General features: G+C 48.3%; 1 protein-coding gene across 2 annotated transcripts in view; it reads right to left on the reverse strand.

The window, feature by feature from the left end:
* Nucleotides 1–14,240, reverse strand: part of LOC123759686 (villin-1) — a 46,963-nt gene that overhangs the window by 18,322 nt on the left and 14,401 nt on the right. For both annotated transcript variants that reach the window (XM_069318314.1, XM_069318322.1), the window contains exons 2-12: nt 14,072–14,150; nt 13,567–13,680; nt 12,868–13,064; nt 9,688–9,799; nt 7,702–7,815; nt 7,291–7,458; nt 6,789–6,902; nt 6,542–6,672; nt 5,583–5,692; nt 2,751–2,871; nt 348–477 (exon numbers count right to left, since the gene is read on the reverse strand). In XM_069318314.1, the coding sequence (XP_069174415.1) occupies nt 348–477; nt 2,751–2,871; nt 5,583–5,692; nt 6,542–6,672; nt 6,789–6,902; nt 7,291–7,458; nt 7,702–7,815; nt 9,688–9,799; nt 12,868–13,064; nt 13,567–13,680; nt 14,072–14,150 (1,390 nt within the window). The remainder of the gene's footprint in view (nt 1–347; nt 478–2,750; nt 2,872–5,582; nt 5,693–6,541; nt 6,673–6,788; nt 6,903–7,290; nt 7,459–7,701; nt 7,816–9,687; nt 9,800–12,867; nt 13,065–13,566; nt 13,681–14,071; nt 14,151–14,240) is intronic.

A 14,240-nucleotide genomic window follows, 5' to 3' on the forward strand; every position in this document is an offset into this window, starting at 1 on the left:
TGCTAGACAGTGTTGGACACTGCTAGACAGTATTGGACGATGCTAGACAGTGTTGCTAGGATCATTACAGCGTTCTAACTTTAGCGCCCGACATTATTTACATAATTACCATCCGCCAGTAACCACCACTGCCCCCCATGTACTTACCGCCAACAGACAGTAACCCACATAAACCAATGAATCTCTTTTAAAAGCCTTTTTTTCCCCTTACTCTCTACTTTCCAATAATAATATCGGGTTTGAAAAGAACATACCACCCTTCTACTGAACCTCACACACAGACCAGCAGAAAGTGAGCATTGATCTCCACATTAAAGCACTGGGGGGGGGGGGGGGGGAACACTCACGATCCAGTAGTAGAGGATGTAGTGTTCGGTGTTGGCGTGAAGGTAGGCGTAGAGGATGATGTAGCAGTCACCCATGAAGAACTCTCCGTACTGCTGCTCGGGTACGGGTACCAGGTCGAAGTTCTTCACTCTACGAAGCAACACAAAGGTTAGACGGATGCCGTTCTAAGGGGTGCCGTGTGGGTATCAGGGGTTCTATGAGGGTATAAGGCGTCCTATGAGGGTATAAGGCGTCCTATGAGGGCATAAGGGGTTCTATGAGGGTATAAGGAGTCCTATGAGGGTATAAGGGGTTCTATGAGGGTATAAGGAGTCCTATGAGGGTATAAGGCGTCCTATGAGGGTATAAAGGCGTCCGATGAGGGTATAAGGGGCCTATGAGGGTATAAGGGGTCCTATGAGGGTATAAAGCGTTATATGAGGGTATAAGGCGTCCTATGAGGGTATAAGGGGTCCTATGAGGGTATAAAGCGTTATATGAGGGTATAAGGCGTCCTATGAGGGGTATAAGGGGTCCTATTGAGGGTATTAGGCCTCCCTGTATTCACCCACATTGATGTGCATGAGTACGTGTATTCATTTAGTCGAAATGAAAATGCTAATTCATTCTGCTAGACACCATCTTTAACCAACTGTGTAAGGAAGCAAAACTCACAGGCGTGAGGACGTGCGTAAAATACAGGTCACAAACAAGGGCAGAGAGAAGGGAAAGGTACTAAAGGGGACACATGAAGTAATACCACAGACTGAGGAGAGAAGCAGAGAGACCAAAACGATCTAATAGATATAGCAAGAACATAACCCAAGCTGTTGCAGAGCAACCTAAAGAAGCAGACAACAGTCTAGGAACTAGTTAAAAAAAAGGATAGGGGTGATTTAATAAGGAAGAATAAAGAAATGTATTGGATAATTCCAAGAGGCCTTCTCGACAGAACCAGGGATGCTGGATGTCTTAAGATGAAGAGGGAGAGGGAGAGAAGGATGCTGGATGTCTTAAGATGAAGAGGGAGAGGGAGAGAAGGATGCTGGATGTCTTAAGATGAAGAGGGAGAGAAGGATGCTGGATGTCTTAAGATGAAGAGGGAGAGGGAGAGAAGGATGCTGGATGTCTTAAGATGAAGAGGGAGAGAAGGATGCTGGATGTCTTAAGATGAAGAGGGAGAGGGAGAGAAGGATGCTGGATGTCTTAAGATGAAGAGGGAGAGGGAGAGAAGGCACAAGAAGTGACAGTGAGGTCATCTGGACACCCAGAGAGCAGCATCTTAGTTATGGCCCTTCACAAACATGCAGAAATAATCGTAAAACAAACAAACATTACAAAATATTGTAAAAACAAAAGAAAATGAGATCAATAGGATAAGGGGAAAGATGATAATTCCCAGCAATCCTGAACAGTTTTCTTCCTATTGGGGAGTGTTGTACATGCTGCTATGGCGGTATGTCCACTCACTAGATGAGTGGCGCTGCCCAATAAACTCGCCCCTCGGGACAAAATTTAATTTAATTTAAAAATTTAATGCCAGTTAACAACCTTAACATAATTCCACAAGATTTCATAGACAAGGATGCCTTGTAATCACAGACATAGACAAGTATGGAGAGTGTCACAAGGCAGTTGGCACAGTGCCACACAGGGGGTGATGAAGCAGGCAGAAGTGCAGGACAGGTGCTTCATATATAAGATAGACTGTGGTTCTCCTTTTGTTAAGTGTAGTACACCTTTGTAGTACTCGGGATTCCTCCCCTGCGCCTAATTCAATGGCTGTTTTAAACCTATGCGTTAGTGCCTCACTCCTAACTCGTCCTGCTTCAATTACTCCGGCACTAACGCAAGTAACGGGGTTGTTCCCGTTACCAGCCATATTACTCAGCTTGCTAGCAGTATCTCAAGTTACCTCAGTAACACGTCTTATATTAGTCTTCACCTTCGTCACGAGAGAGAGAGAGAGAGAGAGAGAGAGAGAGAGAGAGAGAGAGAGAGAGAGAGAGAGAGAGAGAGAGAGAGAGAGAGAGAGGGAGAGGGAGAGAGAGAGAGAGAGAGAGAGAGAGAGAGAGAGAGAGAGAGAGAGAGAGAGAGAGAGAGAGAGAGAGAGAGAGAGAGAGAGAGAGAGAGAGAGAGGGAGAGAGAGAGAGAGAGAGAGAGAGAGAGAGAGAGAGAGAGAGAGAGAGAGAGAGAGAGAGAGAGAGAGAGAGAGAGAGAGAGAGAGGGAGAGAGAGAGAGAGAGAGAGAGAGAGAGAGAGAGAGAGAGAGAGAGAGAGAGAGAGAGAGAGAGAGAGAGAGAGAGAGAGAGAGAGAGAGAGAGAGAGAGAGAGAGAGAGAGAGAGAGAGAGAGAGAGAGAGAGAGAGAGAGAGAGAGAGAGAGAGAGAGAGAAATAGATATAGATAGATATATTATTGAGTACCTCCACACTTCCTTCTGGCCGCTTCCGTCGTCAACCATTTGGGTCTTGGCGGCAATTTCCGGCTGAGAGTGGAGGGAGTTGGCGTCGAACTTGGTCTGGACGGTGGTGGCGATCCTGGAGCCTGTGTCGCCACCATAACATGGAAAACATCAGACCTTTCGAACACTACAGTAGGCCTATTCATAATTTTTCTCGTGAAATGGTTATGGTCGTGGAACGTTGTTGCCAAATCAATATTTTTCTATATTCCGTATAAATGAAAACATGTTCATATTATGTTTATTGTTATGTTATGGTCTTATGTCCCCGTCAGTGACGGGCCACCAGGTGACGTCACGTCTCCGTCAGTGACGGGCCACCAGGTGACGTGACGTCTCCGTCAGTGACGGGCCACCAGGTGACGTGACGTCCCCGCCAGTGACGGACCACCAGGTGACGTGACGTCTCCGTCAGTGACCGGCCACCAGGTGACGTGACGTCTCCGTCAGTGACGGGCCACCAGGTGACGTGACGTCTCCGCCAGTGACCGACCACCAGGTGACGTGACGTCTCCGTCAGTGACCGGCCACCAGGTGACGTGATGTCTCCGCTAGTGACCGGCCACCAGGTGACGTGACGTCTCCGCCAGTGACCGACCACCAGGTGACGTGACGTCCCCGCCAGTGACCGACCACCAGGTGACGTGACGTCTCCGCCAGTGACCGACCACCAGGTGACGTGACGTCCCCGCTAGTGACCGACCACCAGGTGACGTGACGTCTCTGCCAGTGACCGACCACCAGGTGACGTGACGTCTCCGCCAGTGACCGACCACCAGGTGACGTGACGTCTCCGCCAGTGACCGACCATCAGGTGACGTGACGTCTCCGCCAGTGACCGACCACCAGGTGACGTGACGTCCCCGCCAGTGACCGGCCACCAGGTGACGTGACGTCTCCGCCAGTGACCGACCACCAGGTGACGTGACGTCCCCGCCAGTGACCGGCCACCAGGTGACGTGACGTCTCCGCCAGTGACCGACCACCAGGTGACGTGACGTCCCCGCCAGTGACCGACCACCAGGTGACGTGACGTCCCCGCCAGTGACCGACCACCAGGTGACGTGACGTCTCCGCCAGTGACCGACCAACAGGTCCAACCACCAACCACCATTAAAGGGTTAACACATAAACACTTCACAATAACTTATAAATTATCCTCCTTCTTTAAGAAATATTTTACTAACATACAATAAACAAAACCATAGACGGAAATAACATGAGCCTTTATTAATATTGATTGACCCAACCACTTGTTCGGGACGGTAGAGCGACGGTCTCGCTTCATGCAGGTCGGCGTTCAATCCCCGACCGTCCAAGTGGTTGGGCACCATTCCTTCCCCCCGTCCCATCCTAAAACCTTATCCTGACCCCTTCCCAGTGCTATATAGTCGTAATGGCTTGGCATTGTTCCCTGATAACTCCCTTGTTAATATTGAACTATATGTGAAGACAAAAGTGCAAAAGTTCATGCCAGCAGAACACAGTTCATTACAAAGATGATAGGTAAATAAAATAGGTAAAAAGATAGGTAAATTCCTGCGAAGATGATAGGTAAAGCGGGTTAAACATTCTCACATGATAGCTGGGGTTGTGAGTGGAGCATAAATTAACAGTTCGTGTTTGTGCTGAAGGAGGGATGACACGAGATATAAGCTGGCTGTTGACAACTGGACGACGCGCGTGTTTGATGTAAAGTGCTTCTGCTATAGTTAGTCTCTCGTTGTACATTACATCAAGTGCACTCGTCCACTTGTCAGCCGACAGCTCGTATCTTGTTTCGTCCATCCTGCAGCAGAATCAACAGTCTGCCCGGACCATATTTGATGGATATATGAGTATACTGGATATACTCATTAGCAGGCGATGAGTCACAATAACGTGGCTAAAGTATGTTGACCAGACCACACACTAGAAGGTGAAGGGACGACGACGTTCCGGCCCTTCCTGGACCATTCACAAGTTGATTGTCGACTCAAGTCGACACAATCGACTTGAGAATGATCCAGGACGGACCGAAACGTCGTCGTCCCTTCACGTTCTAGTGTGTGGTCTGGTCAACAGGATCATTAGCATTCACCTTTCCTGTTCCTCCGTGGCTGCCTAGTTGAACTTAACACGCCCATTATTATTGTGAAATAAACTAACCTGTCTTCCTGTTCAGATAGAACTTTTTGTAACCATTTGGACGATAGTAGAATTTTTGTACTATTCACTCTTAGAGTAGGGAAAAAATAAAGCTAAATTTAAATATTCCTAGGCCTTGTATAGCACATATATGTACTATATTAGGCCTCAGATAGCGTGCGTTAGGCCTAAGATGGTTAAGCTTGGTTTTATTAGCAACATAAATATAAAATCTTTTCCTGTTTGTCCAGGAAATTCAACAGTGCTAAAATCTACTTTCTAATTATCTATTACGTTAATATATGTACGATGGTCCACATAGTTACTATATGTACTATCTACTATGTACATAGTTAATATATGTACTATCTAAACAAGAGGATAGGCTGAATGAACAATAAATTTTTGTTCTTCAAAGATAACAATGAACAGAGTAGTGTAGCGTTGGAAGGGAACTATCAGGGGCAAATACCAAGCCATTACGACTATTTAGCACTGGGAAGGGGTCAGGATAAGGATTTGGGATGGGGCGGGAAGAAAAGAAATGGTGGCCTGAACCACTTGGTGGACGGTCGGGAATTGAACACCGACCTGCATGAAGCGAGACCGTCGCTCTACCGTCCACCCCAAGTGGCTGGACTTGGGCCTGGACGTGAAGAAGACTTACTGGAAATCTGACGACCGAATCCCCGACTCTGCTCCTTGTCCTTCCAGTCTCTGAAGAGTGTCTTGAATTCTGGAGGTTCCCCGTTGTCGACCACTCGGGAGACCTGGGTGCTGCCGGGTGACACACACACGTGACAACACACACGTGACAACACACACGTGACAACACACACGTGACAACACACACGTGACAACACACACGTGACAACACACACGTGACAACACACACGTGACAACACACACGTGACAACACACACGTGGCAACACACACGTGACAACACACACGTGACAACACACACGTGACAACACACACGTGACAACACACACGTGACAACACACACGTGACACCACACACGTGACAACACACACGTGACAACACACACGTGACAACACACACGTGACAACACACACGTGACAACATGGTCAACACACGTGGGGTCAATAAGCTTATGGTGTGTTCACCTCTCTATTATTGATTTTTAATATAATGTGTAAATATCATTGATTAAGCATTGAGGTTTTTTCTTCTGATAAATTTGGTTTAAATCTTTAAGAAACGGGAAAAAGATGAGCGTTACCGTTTTCTTATGTGTTATTGTTCTTTTAAAATTAAGAACATATATGTTCACTTCTTTCCTCTACCCCCCCCCCCCCCGCCTCTATGTCCCTCTCTCGGGAATCGAACCCCGGATCACTGGTTGTATGTCGAGGACAAAGCCAACTGTATTATGAGAACCTACCCAGGTATACCTGCTACCTACAGTACAATATGATATCTACGTGGGTATACCTATGTTACCTGACTGGGTATACCCATGTTACCTGACTGAGTATACCTATGTTACCTGGCTAGGTATACCTATGTTACCTGGCTGGGTATACCCATGTTACCTGACTGAGTATACCTATGTTACCTGGCTAGGTATACCTATGTTACCTGGCTGGGTATACCTATATTACCTGGCTGGGTATCCCTTTTTGGTAACAAAGCCCTGGGCGTTCCTGAGTGCCTCCTCCCGTTCCTTCTGAGTGGCTTTCTTGCCGATCCAGACCCAGACACCATCTTGTCCGTTGTCTACGATGAAGGAATCCTGTCGGTGTGAGGGAAGAGAGTTAGTGGCGACTCTCACTCTTATTATCCATCATTCACACTCTCCTGGCTCTTGTGTTGCACTTACTCTCATGGGTGAGGTGTGAGGGGGCTCACCTTAGAGTCGAGGTCTGCCTGGTAGAGCGGTCCGTTCTTGACCTCTATGACTTTCAGCGTGCCGGATTCGTCACTACAGCGGAAGAGCTTCAGTTCTTCGCACATCCGTCGCATCTGTTGGTGGAAGACGGCCAGGGGTTACTCATTCACTCATTGTTATCATGTGAGTTACATCTTAAACTCACTTACTCATTCTCATCATGTGAGTCACATCCTAACTTGCCACTACCCGAGGGCCACTAACACTCTATAGTGGCCTCGACGAGAACAGGAAGCCGTCGGCTTGTCAAAGGTCATCCCATTTGTCCTGATGATATTTTTTTTTCCAGTTGGATTTTAATGTTCAGTAGAGTTTTGGCCTCTGCGGCTTCGGCGGGTAGGCGGTTCCACGGGTTTATCCTGTGGGTGAAGAAGCACCTCCTGTCCTCGGTCCTGTATCGAACGGGATTCGAACGTGAGACAAGTACGTGAGATACGAACAGTAGAGGAGTGCTGTACCTACCACGGTCTCGTCCTTGGGGGCTTCTGAGGCTGGGAGGATCTGCTTCTTGTTGAGGGCGAGGTGCTTCTCGAAGACGTTCCTCTCCTTGTCCTGGAGGGCGCTCTCGAGTCCGTCCTCGACCACCACCACCTGACCCAGCCCGTGCTCCTCCTTCAGCGTCAAGGCGAACTGTTCACAGGAGAGAGAGATTAATCTTGTACTGCCTTAGGGTTATCTGGCACTCTGGCACCCAGGACCCACCTTGGCACCCAGGACCCACCCTGGCACCCAGGACCCACTCTGGCACCCAAGACCCACTCTGGCACCCAAGACCCACCATGATACCATGGACCCACCTTGGAACCCAGGACCCACCCTGGCACCCAGGACCCACCCTGGCACCCAGGACCCGCCCTGGCACCCAGGACCCACCTTGGCACCTTGGAGCTTCTCCATGTTGTTGCTGTTGCGTCCCGTCCAGACGTAGATGATCTCCTTGGTGTCCAAGACGTAGACGTCTCCGTCGTTCATCTCGCTCCACGACACCTGCGGTGACACCATCACTGTACTCTCTCACTATCATGCCCCCAGCCTCTCACACCTGCGGTGACACCATCACTGTACTCTCTCACTATCATGCCCCCAGCCTCTCACACCTGCGGTGACACCATCACTGTACTCTCTCACTATCATGCCCCCAGCCTCTCACACCTGCGGTGACACCATCACCACCACCCTAATACAGTCTGTATTGACTTCTGGCAAGTTGTGTCACGTGACCACTTGGGGCGGGGGTCAAATGAGGCTGAGTTCGCGTGCAAAAGATAAGGGTCAGGTGTAAATTATGAGTTCTATTGGCGGTCAGGTCTACGAGACTGTCAGGTGTGATATATCACATCTGTTCATGAGCTCTGGCTCTTTGGGCCCGCCTCTCTGGCTCTTTGGGCCCGCCTCTCTGGCTCTTTGGGCCCGCCTCTCAAAGCCCAAAGAAGAGGCGGGTCCAAAGAGGCGGGCCCAAAGAGCCGGAGCTCAATCCCTGGCAAGGGCAACTAGGTGAGTACACACACACACTCATCCATCCCCAGGAAGCAGCCCGTAGCAGCTGTCTAACTCCCTGGTACCTATTTACTGTTACGGGCGTCAGGTGGAAAAAAATTACATATTTGTTTCTCCCTCGGCCGGGAATCGAACCCGGGCCCTTAGAATTACGACCTCGGAGTCCCTGTGTGTACTCACTTAGTTGTGCTTGCGGGGGTTGAGCTCCAGCTCTTTGGCCCTGCCTCCCAACTGTCAATCAACTGGTGTACAGATTCTTGGGCCTACTGGGCTCTATCATATTTATTTATTTATTTATTTATTTATTTATTTATTTATTTATATACAAGAAGGTACATTGGGTTTGTGAGAATACATAGCATAGTATTTACAATCTTGTAAAGCCACTAGTACGCGCAGCGTTTCGGACAGGTCCTTAATCTAACAGATAATATTAAGTAGGTAAATTCTTGCAAAATTTATAAAATGTTAACAGGTACATTGTAAGAAAAAATTGAGAGAGATTAGTAGGTATAATAAAGCACAATGATAACTCTGAGTGATAGCATTGATAACTTGATTGATAATTTGACAAAGATTAACAGGCATAATAAAGCATATGATAGCACATATAAGATGATATCAATAATCACACTGGTAAAGTTGTATGGCTTAGGTACATATATTGGGGGATTGGGTAGCACTAGATACAGTACAAGTTTAAAGGATTAGGTAAGAAACTATGAAGATTAAGTTAGGCACTTTTTGGTTTTGTTTTTGAATGAGGCAAAAGTTGAGGCTTTTTGAATGAGGCTTTTCAATTCACTAGGGAGTGAGTTCCATAGACTGGGTCCCTTTATTTGCATAGAGTGTTTACACAGATTAAGTTTGACTCTGGGGGATATCAAAGAGATATTTATTTCTGGTGTGGTGATAATGGGTCCTACTACATCTGTCCAGGGAGAGTTTCAGAGCAGGATTTGCATTTAAGAACAGGGTTTTGATCAACATTTAAGAACAGGGTTTCATTCCTACATATACATTTGAAACTGTGTATGGAGTCTGCCTCCACCACATCACTGTCTAATACATTCCATCAATTAACTACTCTGACGCTGAAAAAGTTCTTTCTCTAACACTGAAAAAGTTCTTTCTAACGCCCTTCTGTGTGTATACTCACCTAGTTGTGTTTGCGGGGGTTGAGCTCTGGCTCTTTGGTCCCGCCTCTCAACCGTCAATCAACAGGTAAGGGCGCTCGTGTGTGTGTGTGTGTGTGTGTGTGTGTGTGTGTGTGTGTGTGTGTGTGTGTGTGTGTGTGTGTGTGTGTGTGTGTGTGTGTGTGTGTGTGTGGAACAAACAAGGTGAAAGAGTGCAGGGGTTCACCTTTGGCAGTTCCCTGACGACAGTGGTCCTCTTGCCCTTGACGTGGTAGAGAGAAGGCTCGAAGTCGTCCGTCACCTTCCTGAAGCCGGAGGCCACTCCTCCCTCCAGCACTCTGTTCATCACACAAGGTTCAGTCACTCCCTCTCCATCACAATTAAACAATCCTTCTCCATTCCTCATTCCCTGTCCACCACAAAGAACTTATTTACTGATATCTAAGAAAGACTTCCTCACAAGGCCTTCCAAGAGGTTCCAAGGGGTCCCAAGAGGTCCCAAGAGATCCCAAGAAGTCCCAAGAGGTTCCAAGAGGTCCCAAGAGGTCCCAAGAAGTTCCAAGAGATCCCAAGAGTTTCCAAGAGATCCCAAGAGATCCCAAGAGGTTCCAAGAGGTCCTAAGAAGTCCCAAGAAGTCCCAAGAAGTCCCAAGAGGTTCCAAGAGGTCCCAAGAGGTTCCAAGAGGTTCCAAGAGGTCCCAAGAGGTACCAAGAGGTTCCAAGAGGTCCCAAGACGTCCCAAGAGGTTCCAAGAGGTCCCAAGTAGTTCCAAGAGGTCCCAAGAGATCCCAAGCGGTTCCAAGAGGTCCCAAGAGATCCCAAGAGGTCCCAAGAGGTCCCAAGAGGTTCTAAGAGGTCCCAAGAGGTCATAATAAGGGGGATCTTCTACCCAGCGCCAATTGAGGCATATGTATACCACTTTTGAAGTGCGTGCTTGTGAAGATGTCATATTAAGCTGCTGGTGATACACGCGCCGTCACAGTATAAGATCAAACTAACTTTGGAACAAATAGGTGTCAAGTTATCCCCTTCAGAAAACGTTTAGAACGACTGGTTTAAGAGATTATGTTAAGCTTCTTATTGAATACTAGTTTGAGAATAAGAATACTAGCTCCTCCCTCCCATCTCCAAGTCTCGCCTTTCCCTCTCTCTTCCCTTAAACCCCCACCTCACCCCATTTCCCCCCTTCTTCCTTCTCCATCCTCTCTCCCACCCTTTCCATCTTTCTCTTCCCCATCTTACCTTCCTTCTTATCCAACATGGCGCTGGGTAAGAAAGGAAACTGTAAAAGTGTTCTCCTACCCTTTCCTCTCTTAGAAAATGTAATATAACAGAGTACTAAACAACTGTTAAAGCTACAGAAAAACCATATCTCTGATTTTAGACTTCATGAAAATCGCAGGGGGGTAGCTATAGTTGCTGTTATTTCTTAAAGTGGGGCACAGGACCGACCCAGACTGGCCTATGACACTTACATACCCCGCATGTGTCATCTTGGAAAGTTGGGCGAGACTAGCCCCAAGCGTCTGGCCTCCTACATTGGACAAATAGACACTCTGGGTACAGGTGTTTATATAACAAGTGTTAGCACAGCTGTGGTACACCTGTTATCTTAACAAGATATCACATTGTGAGAGAGGCTGTGAGGCAGGGCGAGGGTGTGAGGTAGAGAGAGGGTGTGAGGCAGGGCGAGGGTGAGGCAGGGGGAGGTTCCATGTCTGTGTTTGCAAGCATTGAAATATGTATTGATTGATGGAGCACATTCCACACTCGCCTCACACTCAATATATTCCCTCGTTCTCCCCTGGCGACCAATGCGCATTACTCCAGTGCCTGAAACTACCTCATACATGACTAACTCTCCTGCCTGAAGCCAGCTACAGGTGGTATCATAATTTCCATTGATGGAGTAGAGAATTGATCTCTGGTGGAAAGCCTGATAAAGCTGCTGAGTCAGCTAAAGCGTGATAAAGTCGTGGGGGCCTGGTCAGCTGTGGGAGCCATTGTCACATGCTCAAGAAATGAATGATCCTAGCGTCCCTAGTTTTCTTTAAGTGTTCTATGAGTCACCTTCTATAATGGGACTCTCCAGGACTTTGCAAAGGAGTGCATGTCAGAAACACGTAGTTCAATGGTTTCTGACCTCCCGTCTTGCATCCCACCCTGTCATGCCTGGTCTGTCACGTCATCTCATTCGTGAAGCTCAAGCACATGTTGATGATTGTACTTTGACCTTCACATACACAAAGGAGGAAAATGCCGACTGCTGCAAGAATCATCAATCACCAACTTTCAGAGATTTCTACCTAGGGTAGGAGATGGCAGGTCACATTTGTGGCTGAGAAGACACAAGCGATGATGATAACTAGACAGCACATGGCAAATCGGACAGGCTTGCAAATGGGTTGCAAAGTCCTAGAGTTCACAGATGAAATTGCCATCTTGGGAATGAAGTTCGACTCTTTAATCACAATGAAGAGCCATGTGCTTAACCTAACTCAAAAGGAAGCCAAGAAACTTACAGCTCTACGGCGCATCTCACACCTTCTTGAGAGCAAGGGATGCTAAATCTTATATGAAGCACAAGTTCGCTCACATATAAAGTATGCACCACTTTCCTAGATCGCCTGCCCCCCCCCCCTTCCCATCATTCATCAGACTGTTGGACAAAATGGAGAGACGGGCTAGAAGGCTCATCTCTAGTCTTGACCAAGTCTGGTGGGAACGGTCTCAACATCAGAGCCTGCAACACCGTCGGGACGTTGGTGGCCTTACTGTTATGTACCAGGCCAACATCCTCAAAGTTCCGCACCTGGCCCAACTCCGTGGACTACCAGTAGTTGCCACCCGTAGCACTAGGCTCTCAACCATCAGCAGTCTCATGCTGGAGGTGCCTTTCTCAAGAACATCACTCCATCAGCGATCATTCACTCCGAGACTGACTGGCATCTGGAACTTGTTGGCTCAACAGATTGATACACGGGAGATCAGGTCAACTGATCACTTGAAGGCTCTGGCATACAGTTGGCTACAGGCTCATCCTGTTCCTTATATGATTGTTACTTAATGTGGTTAATGAATAAAGGCTATTCCTACTGATGCATATAACAGGCTCATGAAATATATGGGCCTCTAGGAGTAGGTCTCAACTTAGCTGAGGAAGAATTACAGCTCTTGCTTGCAGTTTCACCAGGTTCCTTACATTATAGTTCCCTATGTGATAGTTTCACAGTACATTCTCACGAAATAAATTATTTTCTAGGAGTAAGCTTCAGATGAGCTGAGGTAGGATAACAGCTCTTGCTTGCAGAGATAGAGAGAGAGAGAGATAGAGAGAGAGAGATAGACAGAGAGAGAGAGAGACAGAGACAGACAGACAGAGACAGACAGACAAAGATATAGTAACCTGATGCCGTTCTTGAAGTAGGAGAGCATCCTCTTGCTCTCGCTGCCCTCAGTCTCGCGGTGTTGGACGGGTCCGCCGCCCAGCAGGTTGTCCAGCTCCACGGTCTTCATGGCCGCCACGCCCGCCTCGTCTGTGCTGGTCGCCGACCCCAGCCAGAAGTGGATATGCACGTCCAGCCCTCCGCGCGGCGGGTGCGGCTGCAACACACACCAACACAGTAAACACATAGACGCTATCACATTTTATGAATATTATAACATCTTTGAAGAACATTTTAGAACACGAATGGGGGTAATAGGTTGGGAGAACATTGTGCGCTACTCTGATGCTAGGCTCAGCCTCATGCCCAGCAATAATAGGTATAGTTCGTCCTAGCATCAAGAACTGCTATGAGCTCATTTATTCTTTGTGATACAGTTCACTAGGCTTGTCAAGGGCGGGATTTACAGTATCATAGGGAGTGAGAATAGGTTGTTGGAGACGAGGCTTATGGGGTGGTTTTCTTTGATTGTTTCAAAGGGGGGACTTGGCTTTTGTCCCAGCCACATACTCTACAGGAGGAAGGTCACCCCCGGGCTAGGCACTGCCTGACTCACCTGATAGGGGTTATTGACTTACCTAGGGGGGGGGTTATTCACCTGGTGGGGGTTGACTCACCTAGGGGGTGGGTTATTCACCAGGGGGGGGGGGTTGACTCACCATGTCATCCATACCGGCGGGTTTGCCGTGCTCCGAGGCTGAGAGGATGACGTAGGAGTCGCCCTTGTGAAACTTGCCATAGTCGTCACGTTTGAGCGGCACCAGCTCCAGGTCCTGCAACAGGTCAAAGGTCATGCAAAGCGCTTGAATGGTAATTAGTAAATTAGATTAGAGCGAGGTTAACCTTCAGACTGCTAACAACGCTTAGAAGCGCTTCATGGTAACTAGTCTAGGTGCGGTGCTGTAGGAGTGGGGGGGAGGGGGGAGGGGTAGAGGTCAGGAGCAGTTGGGATAGGGAACAGGAGGCATGGAAGGGGGACATAGGCGTTGGGGAGGGGTGGGGAATGGATCAATGAGGCGGAGGATGGTATGGGAAGGGGTCAGGAGGCGTGGGAAGGGGTCAAGAGACGTGGGGGAGGGGTCAGGAGGGGTCAGGAGTCGTGGGGGAGGAGTCAGGAGTCGTGGGGGAGGGGTCAGGAGTCGTGGGGGAGAGAAACATACTCACCTCCACCCGCCAGATAATGAAACATGTGGAGTTCTTGGGGACGATGTTGAAGGCCGGGTCCTGCGCCAGGTTGACCATCCTGCAACACAATACTCCTCTATAATCACCTTTATCATACAATAACAACAACAAGCATGACACCTGACAAACCAGGCCGGCCACGCAACGC

The sequence above is a fragment of the Procambarus clarkii genome, chromosome 8 (assembly GCF_040958095.1).
Source record: "Procambarus clarkii isolate CNS0578487 chromosome 8, FALCON_Pclarkii_2.0, whole genome shotgun sequence".
In the NCBI taxonomy this organism is placed as follows: Eukaryota; Metazoa; Arthropoda; class Malacostraca; order Decapoda; family Cambaridae; genus Procambarus; species Procambarus clarkii.